Here is a 19944-nt window from a genome sequence, read left to right as displayed (position 1 = left end):
CCATCTGCATGACTGTCTTTTTTTTTTTTTTTTTTTCTTGTTGAAAGATGTTTATTCAGTGTCATAACTCAGGAATAAGATGCAATCAAATAGAGGTATCAAACTATGACTTGGCTCATGGTTGCCATTTACTTTTTTTTTTTTTTAATCTCTTTTTTTTAACATCTTTATTGGAGTATAATTGCTTTATAACGGTGTGTTAGTTTCTGCTTTATAACAAAGTGAATCAGTTATACATATACATATGTTCCCATATCTCTTCCCTCTTGCATCTCTCTCCCTCCCACCCTCCCTATCCCACCCCTCTAGGTGGTCACAAAGCACCGAGCTGATCTCCCTGTGCTATGCGGCTGCTTCCCACTAGCTATCTATTTTACGTTTGGTAGTGTATATATGTCCATGCCACTCTCACTTTGTCACAGCTTACCCTTCCCCCTCCCCATATCCTCAAGTCCATTCTCTAGTAGGTCTGTGTCTTTATTCCCGTCTTAATGACTGTCTTCTTGTCACTCAGGTCTTAGCTTAAAAGATACCACCCTGCCCACCACCCCATCGAGGAGCTTCCAGGTCTCCTGTCTCATCACTGTGTTAAATTCTCCACAGAACATGATCATTTTGTGTGGTTTTATGTTTGTTTACACGTTTGGTTGTTTGCCTGTCTCCCTCCCTGAGAAAAGAAGCCCCTTGAGAACATGTGCTCCCTCCTATAGCCTTGGTTCCTGTAGAGCAGTGCCTGAAGCACAGTAGCATTTGCTTACTGAACTTTTTTTTTTTTTTGAATTATTGTGTAAGTGACTGTTTTTCAGATTATGAAGATATTTTACATAGACAGACCTCCCTGATTGCAGAGTTAAAATGTTAGTGTGAGTGCATAAATAGGAGAGTTGCATTTAATAGCAACCTTTAACGGCATTACTTTATGATGTTAATAATTTTTGGTTAAAATGGGGAAGCAATATATTTAAAACTGTCTTAACTCAGGAAGCTGACACCTTCTAGATGTAGAGAAGGGGGTGGACTCTTTTCCTCAAACTAAGTGACCCAAGGCTCTTAGAGTAGCTTAGGTCTTGGGTATTTGTGTGATTTCTCTTTTGATCCTAAATATCTGGCTGTCTGCTGCGTATCTCAGAGCTAGCAGCACATTCCTTCCTGTTCCTCCTTCTTTCTACTTTGCTATATTCTGAGAAACCAGATTATCGAGTTCATTTGCATCCGTATAAAGTTAGAACACAATTAGGTGTTCCTTAGAATCACCCCTACCTAGTAAGGCAAATGGACCTTCTGACGCTTTTTTTAATAAATAAATGTATTTATTTATTTGCTTATTTTTGGCTGCGTTGGGTCTGTGTTGCTGCACGTAGGCTTTCTCTAGTTGTGGCGAGCGGGGGCTACTCTTCTTTGAGGTGTGGTGGCTTCTCTTGTTGCGGAGCACGTGCTCTAGGTGGGCGGGCTTCAGTAGTTGTGGCACGCGGGCTCAGTAGTTGTGGCTCGCGGACTCCAGAGCGCAGGCTCAGTAGTTGTGGCACACGGGCTTAGTTGCTCCATGGCATGTGGGATCTTCCCGGACCAGGGCTCAAACCCATGTCCCCTGCATTGGCAGGCGGGTTCTTAACCACTGCACCACCAGGGAAGTCTCTGACATTTTGATTCTTTCAGATTGTTCTTAATAATATAATATACGTCTGTATGGATTTATGTTTAATTTGCTTTCACATAGGTTCAGGTAAGGTGTAGGGTAGGTTTGTTCATTTCACAAATTACTGAACTTCAGAGTACTGGGAACTGCTAAACAGTGAGGATATAACAGTGAAAAAGAGAGCCAGGATCCTTGCCCTCATGGAGTTAATAAACAGGTAAAATAAGTAAGTTACAGATTATGGTGAGGGCTATGAAAGCAACTTCTCAACGGGAAGCTGAGATAAAAAAAATTTGAGAGCCGCCTGCTTGTGGTAGACTCATCAGAGCAATCCTCACCAAGGAGGTGACACACCAGCAAAGCTTTTTGCTTATCAACTTCATTGTAGTATAATTTACGTTCAGTAAAATTCATACATTTTACATGTATAGGTCCATGACTTTCGGCAAATGTAACCATCTCCATTCTCTTAGTCAAGATATAGAACATTTCCTTGTCCCCAGAAAATTTCCTCAGTACCCCTCTGCAGTTAGCCTTCCTGCTCCACTCCCAGCTCTAGACAACCACTGATGTGATTCATTTCGTTATAGATTGGTTTTGCCTGTTTTGGAATTTCATATAAATGCACTCATACGTATTCTTTAGTGTCTGACTTCTTTCATTCAGTATAATTATTCTGAAACTCATCCAGTTATAGTGTGTATCAGTTCTTTTTTTTTATTGCTGAGTAGCATTTAATTGTAAGAATACACCCCAGTTTATTTATCCTTTCACCTAGTGAGTTACTACAGCTTTTTTATGCTTACTATTTATGTGGTTTATTTTTTCCCATCCTTATGTCTTTATGTTCAGAATGCTTTTAGATGGCATATGGTTGGGTTTTGCTTCATTATCCAGCCTGGCAATCTCTTCCTCTTAATTGGGTGGTTTAGTCCTTTCATATTTAATGTAATTATTGATATGGTTGGGTTTATGTCTACCTTCTGGCTATTTGTTTTCCATTCGTACCTTCTGGTTTTTGTTCCTTTCTTGGTCCTTTTCTGCTTTCTTCCCCACCCCCGCACCGTGGGGCCTGCGGGATCTTAGTCCCCCAACCAGGGACTGAACCCAGGCCCTCGGCAGTGAAAGCAGAGTCCCAACCACTGGACTGCCAGGGAATTACCTCTTTTGGGTTAATTGAATATTTTCTAGGGTTCCATTTTTATTTCCTCTATTGGTTTCTTAGCTAAGCAGCTATAATGGTTTTATACTATTTTCATGCAGATACGTGGACAGCTCAAGGCAATTACTAGGATTCTTTAACTTGGTGGGGTGCAGCTTGAACCGAGACCTTTTTGTCTTGATGGGGAAATAGTGGCAGCTCTGTGACTTCTGACTACTTGTTTAGTTTTATTTTCTTTCTCCTCCTGACCTTCTGGGCATCTCAAATACGTACTTAGGAAACCTGTTTTCCAGTAAAATGGGCTGTTGCTTTGTTATTCATCTTTATTAACCTTCGGATCATGACATATATCTGGAGAAATCTACATTATTATTTAATTATTACTTTTGCCTGAGTGCCCTGGATAACTACAGGCCAACTCCAGCCAATAAACTAAACATGAGTTGATTGTAAGCATTTCCCATGCCTATTAGTGGTGCCACATGTGCTCCCTCCCCTTAATTCTGGGTGACTCACTGGTGGCTCTGAAACCCTGGAGATCAGTGGCTTTTGTGGAGAGCAAGGCTGCGGAGAGATGAGGATGGAGTCTTTTGGGTGGGGGAGGAAAGGATCTGGATTATTCAGAGACACCATTCTCAACTCATCCTGGTGGTCTAGTGGTTAGGATTTGGCGCTCTCTCAAAGACACCCTTCTCTTCTGCTCTCCACTGCCCTCCCACCCCATACCTGGGCAGACATTGTTAAGAATCATTTTTGTGGACTTCCCTGGTGGCTCAGTGGTTAAGAATCCGCCTGCCAATTCAGGGGACACTGGTTCAAGCCCTGGTCCGGGAAGATCCCACATGCCGCGGAGCAACTAAGCCCATGTGCCACAACTGCTGAGCCCGCAAGCCACACTACTGAGCCTGTGTGCCACAACTACTGAAACCCATGCGCCTAGAGCCCTTGCTCCGCAACAAGAGAAGCCACTGCAATGAGAAGCCCGTGCACAGCAAAGAAGAGTAGCCCTGCTCGCCGCCACTAGAGAAAGCCCGCGCACAACAACGAAGACCCAATACAGCCAAAAATAAATAAATAAAATAAATTTTTAAAAAATCGTTTTTGTTATTTATTTATTTATGTTTTTAAATTTTTGGCTGCGTTGGGTCATCGTTGTGTGCGGGCTTTCTCTGGTGGCGGCAAGCGGGGGCTACTCTTCGTTGTGGTGCGCAGGCTTCTCATTGCTGTGGTTTCTCTTGTTGCAGAGCACGGGCTCTAGGTGCGCGGGCTCTAGAGTGCAGGCTGAGTAGTTGTGGTGCACGGGCTTAGTTGCTCCGAGGCATGGTATCATCCCGGTCCAGGGATCAAATGTGTGTCCCCTGCACTGGCAGGCGGATTCTTAACCACCGCGCCACTGGGGAAGTCCAAGAATCGTTTTAACATGTTATTCATGTCTTGCATTCTCTCAGCCAAATGTTGCCTTAACTTAGCACAAAATATTACTTTTATACTCCAGGACAGTGTTTTGGGAACTCCATTTTCTTTTTCGAAAGAAGACTTTTCTTTTAAGCTTCATTTTTCTTCCACACAGAGCTGTTGTTAGAAGAAGATAAACAATCTTGTTTGTGTTTGCTCTTTTTCTAGTCGAGCGAAAGATGTGATAATTCCAGCAAAGCCACCTGTCAGCTTTTTCTCCTCGAGGTCTCCGGTTCTTGACCTCTTCCAGGGGCAGCTGGACTACGCAGAGCACATTCGCCAGGATTCGGAGGTGGTGCTCCTGTTCTTCTACGCTCCGTGGTGTGGGCAGTCCATCGCCGCCAGGGCAGAAATTGAACAAGTAGCGAGTCAGCTTTCAGACCAGGTAATGCTGACCTTCAGCCTGAGAATCAAACGACCGTCAGTTCCTGTGCAGGGCTGGTTATCCCCATAGAGACACCTTACCCAGATGGCTGATTTTGCCAGGGTGAAGGCCAGGAGCCTTACTTCGTAAATTGTAAAGCCTTCTATAAAGAAATAGAATTTCTGACTGTGATGGTCATAGTTGGTCAGAGGCAGGAGAGGGAGGAGATTCTGCAATTCCTTGTGATGCAGGCCAGTGCTTATCTCAGGGTGCCATGCTGTTTGGCTTCGGTGGGAAGACTGAAAATCCTCATTGAATATACATTTGATATTTGCTGATTAGTTATTTTATGTAAGAGAAATTTATGTATCATGAGTACAGTGTAACTATGCAGACCTTTTAAATCCCGGGACCAGAACTATGTTCAACAGATATTTAATGAATGCCACCTTTGTGTTAGATAAGAGGGATATATAGGCAATGGATATATATGCCTTCTGTCTGGCAGTGGTTTTAAATCCAGTGGATCCCCGTTGTCCTTATGTATGTATTTTATGATGTCCCTTTTTCTGTCCTCAAAAGGAATTCATAGATGATAAAACTTCCCTGTACATATAATTTCAAAATAGCCAATCTAATGTGCTAATTGAAACATAAAGATGGCGGAAAAAGAAAAGTGGTGTATAATTAAATCACATGTTGTTTCAGTATGTAAGTGCTGTACCTTTATGTAGAACCACTGTGAATGGGACAGTTACAAATGCAGGCCCATAAAAGTAGGATGTGTTGACAACTTAGGTGCCATGAGGGCATTGCTCTCAGTGATTTGATTTTTCTAAATGGTGAACAGCTCTTGGTAAAGTTCTGAACCAAACAAAGTACTTTCTGCCTTCAATTAAAAAGAAGTTGCCTTCCAAGAAATTCAGTGAACACAAAAGCCATGCTTTGGATTCACATATAAAATGGAGTTAGGTTCTGAGCTTGAATAATAACAAACAGGTTTCCTTCAACATTAGTATTTGGCAGGACATTTAAAACTGCTCTGGGTGATGCGGATGACTATTCCCTGTGCAGAGCACTTTTGAACATTGCAGGATATGTACCACAGCCTCTGCCCACTACATGCCCTATAGCTCCTCCCAGTCATTGCAACCGGCAGAAAAGCATCCCACAGGTTCTAAGAGGCTGCTGCTGACACCCACTGATCTGGGGTAACTTGTGGTGCAGCTGAGTTCCAGAAGTTCATTTGGAACTCTCAGTTGGTTTTTCTTAGAAACAATGTTATAAAAGGTGGCTAGGCTTCCTGCCCAGCCTGGCAAAGCCTTTTTAACTGTTTTATATCCCTGAATGTGTAGTACCAAATAGTATTTAAATAGAACTCTTCATTCCCTATAACATTGATTCTGAGGGGGTTGTGATTTTGTGTTCCAGCTTTGGACCCATGGAATTGATCTATTCCTTGTCTTCCCTTTACCCCCCTCTCTCACCCCCCTTAAAAATGGCTGATAGTAACCAATCCGGCACTTACAGGGAGGAAAGGACTCTAAGGGAGCACTGGGAGGCAAGCTTAAAGGAAATCACCACTTTGTCAGTCATTCCCCAAGTTTTCTGAATTCAGAGAACTTGTGGGGAAAAAGGGAAGAATCTGTTGTATTTTAGGGTAAGTGTCAATTACTTGTTATCTTACTGTCAGCCTAGGGAATATGTCTTTCAGAGTGACTGTAGGGATGGTGTGCTGGTGTGCAGGCCCATGCTGTTCCTCAGGACAGCCCTGCAAGCTGATGCTGGTAACCTTGTTCCTCTGAAGCAGGACCTCAGGTTTAGAGGGCAGAGAGGTTTGTTAAAGGTCACGGGACAAGTGGTAGAGGTTACAGTGCCGTCCACAACCGATGGGCTCTGCTTTTTTCAAAAACTTTTTTCAGCTTCTTCTAAATTGAGGGCTTATTGTTCTATGTTCTCAATAGGGAAAAGGACTGGGTTTATTTTTGGAAACAGGCAAAAATTTTTTGCGCCACATTACTTAATAAAATTAGCATACACGGTAGATTGTGCCCTATTTTTGAGATGTCAACCTTAGTAAAGATATTGTTGCTCTTCTTTCTAATAGATAAGACTATAAAAGGAGCTCTTGAGAGTTTCCACTAAGTTTTGAGCAACATTGCTATCTAAATATAAGGCATCTGAAAGTGACTTTTAATTTGTAGTCTTCATATGTTTTCAATATTTTATTATAAAAATTTTAAAATACATAGCAAAGGTGACATATACCTGCCACTTAAATTCTATCACCATTTTATTACACTTGTTTTATCATGTGTTTATTCATCTTACCATCCCTCTAATCAGTGGTTCCCCACTAGAGGCAGTTTTGTCTCTCAGGGAACCTTTGGGACTGTGGAGAGGTCTTTGGTTGTCACCACTTGAGGGGGAATGCTACTGGCATCTAATGGGTAGAAGCCAGGGATCCTACACCATGCTGCATCCAGTGTGTGGGACAGCCTCCCCTCCCCCAACCCCCAACAAAAACAAACATCACATCAGCAAAAAACCCTGTAACAATTCAAGCCCAAAATGTCAGTAGTAGCAAAGGTGAGACACTCTGCTACAATCTAACTGTTAATCCATCTTATTTTGGGTACATTTCAAAGTAAATTGTGGACATTGGGATACTCCTCCTTAAATACTTTAGCATTTACCTATAAATACATACTTAATCCATATTTTGCTATCTAATGGTACATTTTAGAGCATAGCTCTAGTCATCTATTATCTTTATTAGTTTTTAATATAGTTATTAAAAATGGTCCTTTGAAATTTGTGATATTTCACCTGTAGGTAAGATTGTTTTCCTTCTCAGATGCTCAGTTTGACTAACAAAAGACACATCCTACTACTGAGTTTTAGTGTAATCATGCTTAGAAAAAGTTTGTTGGTGTCATTCACTTCAGAATTTGAAGCAAATCATTCTCCTCTTGGGCCAGACTCCAAAATATTCGGAGTCCTAGCTGGACACTGTGGACAGGTGTCTTTCTTTGTCCTTGTCGTGGTAAATGATGACATTCTTTGAACACTCAAAACAATTTTTTTTAATACTTTCTGTTTCACAGAGGAATTGTTCCATTTCTATAATTTTATCTTTTAAATCTTGGCAATTTTTCAGTTGCTATTTATAGTCATTTGAAACCTTCTTTGACTTGCAGGTGTTGTTTGTCGCAGTTAACTGTTGGTGGAATCAGGGGAAATGCAGAAAACAGAAACACTTCTTTTATTTTCCTGTAATATATCTGTATCATCGGAGGTAAGAACTTTCAAGTAGCATTTCTAATTCCAATTAAGTTTATCAGTTTCAAAGTGAATTTTGTTATATTCACTGTAGAGAATTGAGAATATACAGATAAGCAAAAATAAGTAAATAAAAGGATCTGTGATTTTATTAGCCATTCATAATCACTGTGTGTTTTGATTTATATCCTCCTGTGACTATACATATCCACCCCCCCTTTTTAAATTAAAAAATGGGATCATGTAGTAATACTGTCTCTTCAACTGCTTTTTCTTTCTTTTGTGAACACTTTTTCATGTCATTACATATTCGATAGCATTGTTTTTATTATACCAGTTACTCCATTGTGTGGCTGAACATTTCAAATGTTCGAAAAGTATTTTATGGTGTAAAAATATACAGAAGTCCTCATCCCATTACCTGGCAGCATAGCATAGTCAAGAGGGTATCTAACATCTTTTCAAATTGGGAAGAAAAAGACTACAAGCCCGCAATCCTATAATCTATCATTCTGAAATCCAGAGAGCTTTTAAAACCTGAAAGACTTCCGTGAACTTTGTCCCCAAATGCATTCATCTGGCCTGAAGTACCAAGAGGCCACCTATAGTCTTTATACCACATCAGGTGCCACTGTACTCGTTTTGCTGCAGAAATAATGGTGTTTGATTTTGGAAAACTGCCCAGACCTTGCTGTGGGTGTTAAGTTATGTCTAAAATCTGACTTGAAGGATTTTGGAGACAGGAGATGGGATTCTGGACTCTGTGTAGTGTAATTGGCTTGAAGTTTGTTACTGTTTGTAATTGGTTTGAAGTTTGTTACTGTAAAATGGTTTAAGAAGAGTTCACCAGTAAGAGCTTTACTTTTTTAAGCTTTATTTCCTCCCTCTAAAATTCCTGGGCCTTAATCAATGGGGATTTATTACAAACATCACCAGACCATCATTTGTGGATTATCTGTCATCTTTCAGCTCACTCCCATGTCTCTAACATAAACTTTGTGTGGAACAGAGTGTTGTTTCTCAGGAGCTATTAAATAGTATTTGGGCAAAAACATGCTTTCCTACCCTATCTCCACCCTCAAATTTTCCTCTGGATATAAGAACAGTTTCTCAGAATGACTTTCTGATGGTTACTTTTTTTCTTTTTCCTAAAAGGTAAGTATAAGGTGTTACACTTGAAGGAACTCAAAGTCAGTGCTGTGTAATGGGCGATAAGCTTTCCCTGGAGAGATCCCTGCATTTCTTTTTTTCGAAATAGGAAATAGGGCACAGATGGCTAGCAGGGAGTGTAGGTCATGCAACTGTATGTAACCAAGCCAGCTGCCCAGAGGTAGACTTAACTTGATGTGACATTAAAATCACAAGAGTTCCCTTGAATTGAGTACAAATGTCATTTTGGGATATGTGGGTGTGTAACATTGTCTTACACTATTTGTTTTCTTAGTTTTATGGAAAGATTGGAAGGACACGAAAGGAACTTTAGAAATACTTAGTCCAACCCTCTCATTTTACACATGAGGAATTTGAGGCTGGTACTTGCCTTGAAGTGCTTGCCCCTCATCTTTGCCTGTTAAACTTTTACAACTTTTACTTGTTTAAGTCAGTTCAGACCCGTTAATACCCGTTTCAACATCTACCATTCCCGATGTTCCAAAAATAGAAGAAAGTGCTAAGGCATAGAGATACCCAAAAGGTAGCCTTTTCATATTCTATTTAAGAATCTTCAAGTCCTCTATTTTATACATACACATATGAATGAATGTGTTCCTTCAACTAAACTCTCTTGTGAGCATTTGGTAGTCTTGAGGTTCTTTTGGCTAATGGTGGTTGCAAATATGGCCCTTGAGTCTCATCACTGGACAGACCACTGCTGTTTGTGTGTGTTCTTGCTGCTGCTGTTTGTGTAATGGCTTAACTAGTAGTAGCTGCTTACAGAAATTAACAGGCTTTTCTGTTCTGTGAAAGTAGATTCCATTTTTTGGCTTGTATTGATGCCAGGTACAAAGGCAGTTTATAACAGACTCTGAAGCAGGGAGTAGTTTTCTCAAAACACTCTGTGCAAAGTTCAGCTTGTCCTAAGGCAATGGCTATAGTGTGTTGGCAAAACGTGTCCTACATCCTGCATCCTGGGATCGTCTCATTACGAGTCACTGGGACTCTTGTAACACGGTACCAGGGAACCTCAGCAGAGCCTGTTTGCTTGAGTAACGAGGTTTCCAGATCACTTGCCTCCTTTTTGCTCAACAAAATAAGTTATCAGATGATATTTTTGATTTCTTCCTTTAAATTAAAAATTGGTGGTGGTTGATGGGGTTGGTGGTGGTAGTAATTTTAAAACTTGAATTAGTTAACAAATGAGTTGTAGTAAGTCTTGAATTGACAGAATTGTTCACCCAGTCTCTCAGCTGTGCATGTAGAATGCTATTTTTACTTTTTTCATGCTAATATTCCTCTGTATGGTATCATATTCTGCAGTGCACACCGAAGAATTGTGTTTATCTCATCACATTATATGTGTGTGTTAATTTCTGTAACCATATATTATAGTTATGTGATCACCATTTATACATTTCTTTACTGTGCTCTATTGGTGCTATTAACGGTAGGCTTAATGTCAATTTCTATTTAGAGAGAAGAATGGTTATGGAATTGGTGAATTTCACCGTACTCCCTCACCCCCACCACATACCATCCAATTATATTTGAGCAATGTCTCTTTTGTGCAAGATTGAAGAAAGCCATGTGAGGATTCTGATTAGCTTAGGAGGATAACTGAATGTTGGAAGCATTGCTTAGCAATACTAAATCAAATTCCTGTGCATTCCCAAGCACAACTGGAGGGGAAGATAAGATCGTTTGTATAGGTCCCTGATTTCATACCTTCATATAATTTTTTGTTGTTGTAATAAAGCTTTAAATAGGTTTAAGTTTCATTTAGTGATCCTTTGTGTAAGTGCATCTAAAAATATTTAATAACTACTTTTTAGTAGGCCAAGGACCAACTGCTCAGCTTGTTCCTTATTTTGGAGTGACTTGGAAAGTCTGCCCCTACCTCCCCCCCACCCCCAATTGAATTGTGTAGTTAAGATCCTGGAATCCTTTGGCATTTGGTCAGTTTCCAGGGTTGCCTGTCTGTTTTGTTTTGTTTTTTAAAGAAATATTGTGAGAATTAATTTTTTTCAGAGACTAGAATGAATGTTCTTTGCTCTGAAATTCAGTTTGCAGAATTACGCTCATATAAAAAAGTAACGGCCACTTGTACCCCCCCCTTACATAAAATGCTTGTTCTTAATTGGCCCTCCAGTTACCTCCTGAGACAAGGAAGGCTACTTACATATGAAACAGTTGGGATCCTAAAGCAAGACTTTTTCATTTTGTGATGTTGATGATTTCAGGTATATATTACAGATTTAATGCATGGTGTATTTTTAATTTTTATTTTTTTGGCACTAGTTTTGGACCAATCGAATACAAAGGCCCCATGAGTGCTGTTTACATTGAGAAGTTTGTCCGCCGGGTGATGAAACCACTTCTCTACATCCCATCTCAATCAGAATTACTAGATTTTCTCTCAAACTATGAGGTACCTATCTTTCCTATCTTCTCCCATTCCCCCAGGCTTCACTGGGTTGCATTGGATTGTTTATATTTAGAAGAATCTTTATACCTCCTGATTTGTAGCAATTAAAAGATCACATTAGAGATAAGCCCCAATTAAATGCTTTTTGAGATACTTGATTATAGGGATAGTTTGGCCAAGTGAGTTTTTAGAGAGTAAAATACTTGCAAAACCTTGTCTATTTTTTATTCAGGAATTTTTAACAAACTTTCAGTTTGTCTCACAATTAAGTTAGAGTATGTAAAAATTAACTTATAGTTTGTATGCAGCTAGAGATTTCTAAAAATTTTATTTGTTGCTTACAGCATTTGACTCTGAGATCTCTGGTTTTTCTTGTCAGTTGTAGTTTAGCTTTAAAAAAGCAAAACAGAACTAGGAATATGTTCCTTTCTGTTTTATTAAGTGCGTAACAATTTCAAGGTTCATTAACAGAAAGTTTCCTAACATGGCTTCTCTACTGCTTTGCCATTGCCAGTCAACCCCTGATGGATTATTTTGGTAGGATCCTCATTGCGTGTTCAGGACAGCTTATTGAGAGGCCAGTATAAAGCTTAAAACAATCTCAGTAAATTATGAAAATAGTTCCACAAAGAAATTCATTGGATCAAGTGTAAAATCATACTGGGGCACAAGTAAAAATGATACTTAGCTACAACAAAGTCAAGACCATAAGTACCTGACAGAGATAAAAACCATATGAATCCACACCTCAGTAATTCAGAATTTAGCAATTGTCACTCGGTTGAAGTTTACCTTTTGCACTATGTATATTTTATGTAGCTAGGATGTGAATTTTTTTCCCTAGAACGTCATTTACAGCTTTTTTCAATTATGTTAGGAACACTTTGTGTTAACTATTAGCAGGTTCTCTAAGCAGCAGTGTTACTGTCTAGTTATTCTACTTGTAGTTCTCAGATGTGCATTAGGGTGAATGCTTCCTGACTCTCATGTGGATAAAGGGTGGGTTTCCGTGCCCCTCATGGGCTTGCTCCCGTTTTGCCTGGGAGGCTGGTGGGCAGGAGCTATAGTAGGAGGCAGGGCGCCTGGGCCTAATCCCTTTGGCAGCACTAACTGGGTCTGTGACTTGGGGCAGGTCACTCATCTGTCAGGCGTCAGGGCCCGGGAACAGGGTTTTCTTGAGACTCCTTTTAACTTTTAGGTGCAATGATTGTGTGATGTGGGTTTTCACATAGATTTGCACTAGTTGACAAGCAGTCACTGGAGGTGGTCCAGCAAAATGGTGACGAATCAGGACTTGGACAGACTTGAATCCAAACTCATCTCCACCTTATTAGCTGTGTGGCCTCCGGCTAGTATTATACTTAACCTCTTTATGCCTCCATTTCCTCATCTGTAAAACAGGGGTTAGATGAGATTAAAAAAAAAAAAATGCCTGCTAGGATGTAGTCCTAATAAATGAAAATTTATCAGTGATAATGACGTTGTGGAAAAATCCTGGATGTTTAGCACTACTGAGAGAGCTCAAAATGTGCACAACACCTGCCGGAATTCCCAACTTATATTGATATAAACACCTTTTGTTTGTTTTGTACTTAAGATGATAAAAAATGACCTGTAAGGGCCAAGAGTTCTTCCTTCAGCTTAGCTTCTGTTGGGACTTTTATAGAACACCATGCCCAGTTTGGTACCCTCTGTTTTTTTCTTTAAATTTTTAGTCAGTGTCTTCTAAAAAATAAAGAAATGGGAGAAGAGCTATGGAGCATCGAATAGCATACAGCATGTACTTAACCTGCACCAAAAGAGTGTGGAAAAAATTGAGATTGTTTAGCCTTAAAAGAGCACAGAGAGGTGGCTTTATTAGTATATCCAGCTCTGTCAGAGATTTGTATCCAGAGAGTTCTGAGCCAGTTCTTAGCAGAGGTCATGTGATAAGACGGACTCAGCTAGCACTCTGGACGCCTGGGTTTTAGCCCTGACAGAAATCTGTGATTTCTGCATTTTATGCAGATTTCTCATCTCTGAAATAAGGAAGTTGGCTCAGATAATCCCTCCTGACTGTTGGCTTTGGTGAAGTTTAGAGGCTGGAAAGAGGCAGACAGAAGAAGGTTCATCATTTGTGGTTGGGAAAGTATTTTTGACACAATGCCTTTGAGCATCTGTGTCAGAGATCTTTCTACTCCTTTTTTATTTATTGCCTCTAAGATGTTTGTAGTGTCTTTGTAGTTGGATCTGCAGGGGAGACAAGCGCATGGTTATGACTGAGCAGCCAGGATGATTCCTGACCTTGAGCCTCTGCATTCTTTGTACCTGCTTTCCAGCAGCACTTTCAGAGATTATGCTCCAAGTCTGACACTGAGTCCACACGACATTACTCAAGGTTGTTTTTTGGCAGCCCACTTAATTAGAAGATGTACAGCAATGATGAGACTGCCTTTAAGATGAGACCCAAGAGAGTGCTGCCAAGCTGGGATGCTGTATAGCTTCTGTCAGCCTTTTAAGTGCCTCCCGAAAGCTGTAGATGGCCTTTATCGTGTTAGAATCATCTTTGCTGGGCTTATTTTCACGGAGATGAAATTGTTGGGTTGGCAAGAGGCAGTATTTGATTAATTGTGAAAGAACTCAGGAGTCAAGCCCGGCATGGTTTCAAATGTGAAGCCATTTATCTTGTGAAACATACCAAATACTGCCTAGAAAGAAGTGATATCAATTTCATTTACTCTCTGTAAGATAACATAAAGACAAAATTCCAGATCCAGAAGTGAAACCACTCTCATGGTTTTTGATAGTTGAATAAATAGGAAAGATAAAGGAATTTTGGGAGGCCCCACTCTGGAGCATAATATACTTTTAGACATTCCTCTAAGTGAAGGTTTCTCAACCTCAGCATTACTGACATTGGGAATCGATAATTCTGTGTTGTCGGGGGCCGTCCTGTGCTTTGCAGGATGTTTAGCAGCATCCTTGGCCTCCACCTACTAGTTACCAGTAGCACCCCCCTCTTACTTGTGACAACCCAAAATATCCAGGCATTGTCAAATGTCCCTTAGGGGGGCAAAATCACCTCAGTTGAGAGCCACTGCTCTCAATTATTGTTTCCCCAAATCAGGCCTTACGGATGCCCCACAGGTCTTAGTATGAACACGTTTTTTCATGTAGCACACAGAATGCCACGATCTAATTGTTGCAAGTTTATCTGCTTATAACAGTATCAGTAGAAAGAAGATGAAAATTAAGCAGTGCCTTAACTAGAAAATTCTGGAGTGTTACCTGTGGGGAGCTAGAGCCAGGAGTGAGTTACGTTGTCATCAATAGATGTCCCTGATATTCAACTTTCTACTCAAATTGTCTGTACCACAATCCCCCCCCTAAAAAGTATGCATCTTAAATGTGTTAAGGGTATTGATGATTTAAAGAAGTCTTAGTATGAAAGATACTTGTTTTGATCAAGAGCCTAGTCTCCTAATTTATATTTTTTATATAGATTTCAATATCAAATGTGTTTAAATTTAGGTATACCAAAATTGGGCTGAAATAATTATTTAATGTTTCTGTGGCACTTCTAAGGTTTGTTAGGATGGCTTTGTTTTTTTGCTTCTGTCTCTAGATGTGTTTGTGACGTCTTATAGGAGTGCATTTGATAATTTCCCCCTCATTTTAAAAAAACACATTGATTACTCATAAGTTTGTCTCTAATCCAGATATTTGTGAACAGTTTGGATCGTCATAAGATTGTGTAGTTAGGGTTTATTACTTGGGAAGTGATGATACCCTGAAATTAACAACTTTCTATATTGACATAAACTTTTATTATACAGATACTGAACTCTATTCACATATGCTTCTATTGCTATTATAAAGAGGAATGCTCTAATTCTAGCTTGGTTTGAATTTTTATAAGTCCTACAGATGAATCAATCCTTTTAAAAGCCTGTTTCAGATGATTTGATAATGAATTACCTAGAAGAGTAGAAGTTTTTAACCAATGGAAAATGTTTTATTTGACTTAGATATCTCAAACCTACCCAAATCAGATTGTGCATCATTCTCTATACTTTTATGTTTATAAAATATGACACTGAAACCAGATGCAATTTTTTTTTTTTTAATTTATTTGGCTGCATCGGGTCTTAGTTGCAGCACGTGGGATCTTCCTTGCGGCACGTGGGATCTTTCATTGCGGCGCGCGGGCTCTTTGTTGTGGTGCACGGGTTTCTCTCTAGTTGTGGCGCGGGGGCTCTAGAGTGAGCGGGCTCAGTAGTTCTGGTGCACAGGCTCTCTAGTTGTGGCACACAGGCTTAGTTGCCCCGCAACAGGTGGGATCTTAGTTCCCCCAGATGTAATTTTTAGGAAAACAATTTTGCCTTTAATTTACTGAACATTGTAGAAAGACATTAAAAGAGTGACTGTTACAAATACTTGACTCTGTAGATTCCAAAATACTTTAGACATTATTAGCAAACAAAAAATGAGTAGACTATGCATTGGTAAGTGCCCTTCAGTTTGCAAGTGCTTTTACTCTAATCTTCCCAACAGCCATGTGAGATAGATGGAAATTGTAGATCCTTTCAACAGATTAAGAAGATAAGGTACAGACTGGGTGTGATGTACCCCTAAGTGGAGACTGGACTGTAGCCTAGGTCTTCTGGCTCCCAAAATTCTTCCTTGTACACAAAGGAATGTTTAAGGTCTCTGACTTGAAACTTCACTATGTATCTAGAGGTTAAAACTTTGAATATTTAATTATTTAATGTCATTTTTGAATCTTCCTTTTTCATGAAAGAAAAATTTTGAAAGTCAGCTTCTTAATTTGACTGTTAACTTTCTTCCTTCATCTTTCGGAATGGTTCTAAGAATAATTAGTGATAAAGGATGGGCCGTGGCTATTACTGTTCAAACAGTAGAGTTTTACCATTTACTGTTATTAATTGGGTCATTAGCATTTATTCTACAGAACTGGGAGTGTTCTATGTATGATAATCACAGTATTGAGACTGGGTAGAGTCCAGAATTTTCTTCCCAGATATGCACTAAAATCATACCTGCCTTATAAATAATGAACGTAGCTAAAACTAAGTGGACTTTCTGGTGGACACCACAGAGGGAGATCAAGAACTTTAAATTTATTTATTTATTTATGGCTGTGTTGGGTCTTCGTTTCTGTGCGAGGGCTTTCTCCAGTTGCGGCAAGTGGGGGCCACTCTTCATCGCGGTGCGCGGGCCTCCCACTGTCGCGGCCTCTCTCGTTGCGGAGCACAGGCTCCAGACGCGCAGGCTCAGCAATTGTGGCTCATGGGCCCAGCCGCTCCGCGGCATGTGGGATCCTCCCAGACCAGGGCCCGAACCCGCGTCCCCTGCACTGGCAGGCAGACTCCCAACCACTGCGCCACCAGGGAAGCCCCAGGAACTTTAAGTCATCTTGTTGCAAACCATGTTAAGAAATTCTGCTTTCTTCATTTACTCCAGTTGTAGAATTCCTCTTCCTTGAAAGTTCTTCCTGCATATTTAAGATACAGACAGGACAATTTAATTTATTACTTGTGGACAACATAGGCAGACATAACCCAGTGTCATTTTTATTTTGGATAGACATTAAGTTGATTGGAAAGGGAATAGGACTAAATATGGTAATGTCACTTTCACAGTCACAGTTTTAGGGCTCATTTGTCGGTATTTTTTAGACATATTTGTCTTAAGTATCGGTAGCTTCTACATCAATAATGCTTTCTTTTTTATATTGTAAAGAATGTGACAGAATTATCTGATTTGTACCTTATAATCTACCCACCAAATGCCAACAGTATTATTTAGAACTCTTATATCTGTAGCCAAAATATTTTTGAAATCTTTTCATGAATTTCTATAATTTATCTATTTAAGAGCAGTGATTTAGCACACATCCATTCATTTGTTCTTAGCAGTTTTGGTAAACCAAGTTGTTTTAAGTGAGATAGGAGAAGGCTTGGGAATTGTTTGGAGGGAGAAGCAGGGCATTGGGTAAATTGCCAGGTGACAGAAACCTGAGCACTTTGGAGAAAAACCTAGTAGACTGCCTGGTACCTGCTGTTATCTTGTTGTTTGTTAGTAAAAGGGTTGTTTGTACCCTGGATGTTGCACACATAACTTGATACTGTTTCTGTTAATTCATAGTTCTATACGACTGTGAATTAAGTAGCTTTAAATTTTCTAAGTGAGAGTTAACATTAATGCAGAAATATTTCAATTGCCATTGAGGAAAAAACACACCGAGGTAACTATTCTCTTGGCCACTAGAGGGCATGTACACCATCTGCTGAAATTTATGCCATACTGCAAATGGTGCTCACTTAGGAAAATAAATATTTTATGCCAATGAGGATGTGCTAGCCTCCTATAAATAGCCTATTTCCAGGCTCCTCATTATAGCAGGTACTGAATATACTGTACATCATTAAATGGAGTTGAAACACACAACCTGGGTCAAGTTATAATCTGGTACTTATGTTTTGTTCTTCACTAAATTGTAAACTTGGTGAGGAGGAGCTTTGTCTTATTTATCTTTTTATCCCCATTCAGTCTTTAACAAATGTTTATTTTGTGCCTGCTTTGTGCCAGGCACTGTCTGAGCTGCAAATGTAGTGATGAACAAGAGAGAGCTTGTGTTTCATGGAGTTAAAATATGGAGATAGGGGACTTTCCTGGCAGTCCAGCGGTTAAGACTCCGCGCTTCCAATGCAGGGGGCGCAGGCTTGATCCCGGTCGGGAAACTAAGATCCCACGTGCTGTGCGGTGTGCAAAAAAAAAAAAAAAAAAAAAATGTGGAGATAGACAACAAACAGGAAAATAAACAAGATGTAGGGGGATGGGTAGTATCCCCCCAAAATTTGTGTCCAGCCAGAAGCTCAGAATGTGGCCTTATTTGGAAATAGGGTCTGTACAGATGTCATTAGTTAAGGATCTCAAGATGAAATCATCCTGGATTTAGAATGGGTCCTAAATCCACAGGGAAGAAGGCCCTGTGAACATGAAGGCAGGGACCAGAGTGATGCAGCCTCAAGCCAAGGAATGCCTGGAGCCACCAAAAGCTAGGAAAGAGGCAAGGAAGGATTCTCCCCTAGAGCCTCCAGAGAGAACACAGTCCTGCTGCCACCTTGATTTGGGGCTGCTAGCCTCCAGAACTGTGAGAATAAATTTCTGTTGTTTTAAGCCACCAAGTTTGTGATAATTTGTTACGGCAGCCCTAGGAAACAACATACAAGGTAATATTAGGTAATAAGTGCTACAAAGAGAAATAAAGACGGGTGATAAGATAGATATGAGGGCAGGGAGGGTGGGCATAACTATTTTAGAAGACAGAGAAGACCTCTCTGAGGAAATGACATTTGAGCAGATACTTAGAGTGAAGCCTGTGTGCTATGATCCATCCCTGAGGAAATTTGGGGAAAGCGCTCCAGGAAGCAGGAGCAGTGAGTGCAAAGGTCCTGAGGGAGGAACAGGATGGGGGGGCCGGAGCAGAGAGGAGAGCGGTAGGAGATGAGGGCACAGAGGTGTCTTGTGACTGTGGTGCGTCCTGATTACACCTTTGATTAGTTGGGCAAATGAAGGAAAGAGGAATGCTGGCAGTTAGGTTCCTGTGGCTGTTCTATTCACCTGGCAGCCGTCCAGGCATTTGGGAGGGACTGATGGAAACACTGCAGCTGGAACCTGGGGTTGGACCATCTTTACATGTTGGTGAGCATCAGAGTGAGGAGGGACAGCCTGCGTGCCAGCAGGCTTCCACTCCAGCCTCAGCCCAGGGTCAGGCTGGCTCACGTGCTCGGCCCGCTCATCTGAAAGAGAGCCTCCAAAGTAAGAGGCAGGGGCCAAAGTGTCTGCTTTGAACCAGCCCCTGGGTTTATTTGCAACCCAGCAAACAAGGGGTGTAAACCTATGTGAATATGCATGTGTTTTGTTCCCCAAACTTCCCTTTTTCCAGATTTAAGAAAGAACTGTGGAGGAAACTCTGAAATGTATAATCATTTCTCAAATACAGCTTTGGCTGGAGAGACACTGAAACTTTGGGGAAATGATTGCAAAATTTATTTTACCTAAAGCGTAACCAGAGCCAGTTTAATAACTTTTAAATGATAATTTGCAATAGAAATAAACAGATAACTATCACTTCACTTTATTTCCTCTTATTGTTTTGAAATGTTAATTTTAAGTTATATCCTTAAACATGCCACTTTTCAAAATCTAATACAGACTCACAGTATTGTGGATATTTGAAAAATAGTACCTAAAATATACTTTGCCTGTTTCTTGTGTTTTATTTTTTATATATATATATTTTTTTTTTAATTAATTAATTAATTTATTTTTGGCTACATTGGGTCTTCGTTGCTGCACACGGGCTTGGGCTTTCTCTAGTCGCGGAGAGTAGGGGCTACTCTTCGTTGTGGTGCACGGGCTTCTCATTGCAGTGGTTTATCTTGTTGCGGAGCACGGGC

General features: G+C 40.3%; 1 protein-coding gene across 5 annotated transcripts in view; it reads left to right on the top strand.

The window, feature by feature from the left end:
- TXNDC11 (thioredoxin domain containing 11) overlaps positions 1-19944 on the top strand; it is a 64731-nt gene that overhangs the window by 3271 nt on the left and 41516 nt on the right. The window contains exons 2-4 of one of the 5 annotated variants that reach the window (XM_036826581.1): positions 4422-4638; positions 7818-7915; positions 11353-11482. The exons of 1 other annotated variant lie outside the window; for it this stretch is intronic. In XM_036826581.1, coding sequence (XP_036682476.1) covers positions 4422-4638; positions 7818-7915; positions 11353-11482 — 445 coding nt within the window. Of the gene's footprint in view, positions 1-4421; positions 4639-7817; positions 7916-11352; positions 11483-19944 lie in introns of those variants that run through there. 3 more of the 5 variants (XM_036826584.1, XM_036826583.1, XM_036826582.1) reach the window with 3 other exon arrangements.

The sequence above is a fragment of the Balaenoptera musculus genome, chromosome 15, assembly GCF_009873245.2.
Source record: "Balaenoptera musculus isolate JJ_BM4_2016_0621 chromosome 15, mBalMus1.pri.v3, whole genome shotgun sequence".
Classification (NCBI taxonomy): domain Eukaryota; kingdom Metazoa; phylum Chordata; class Mammalia; order Artiodactyla; family Balaenopteridae; genus Balaenoptera; species Balaenoptera musculus.
Note: the sequence above shows the minus strand (reverse complement) of the source record. Positions and strands in the feature narration are given on the sequence as shown.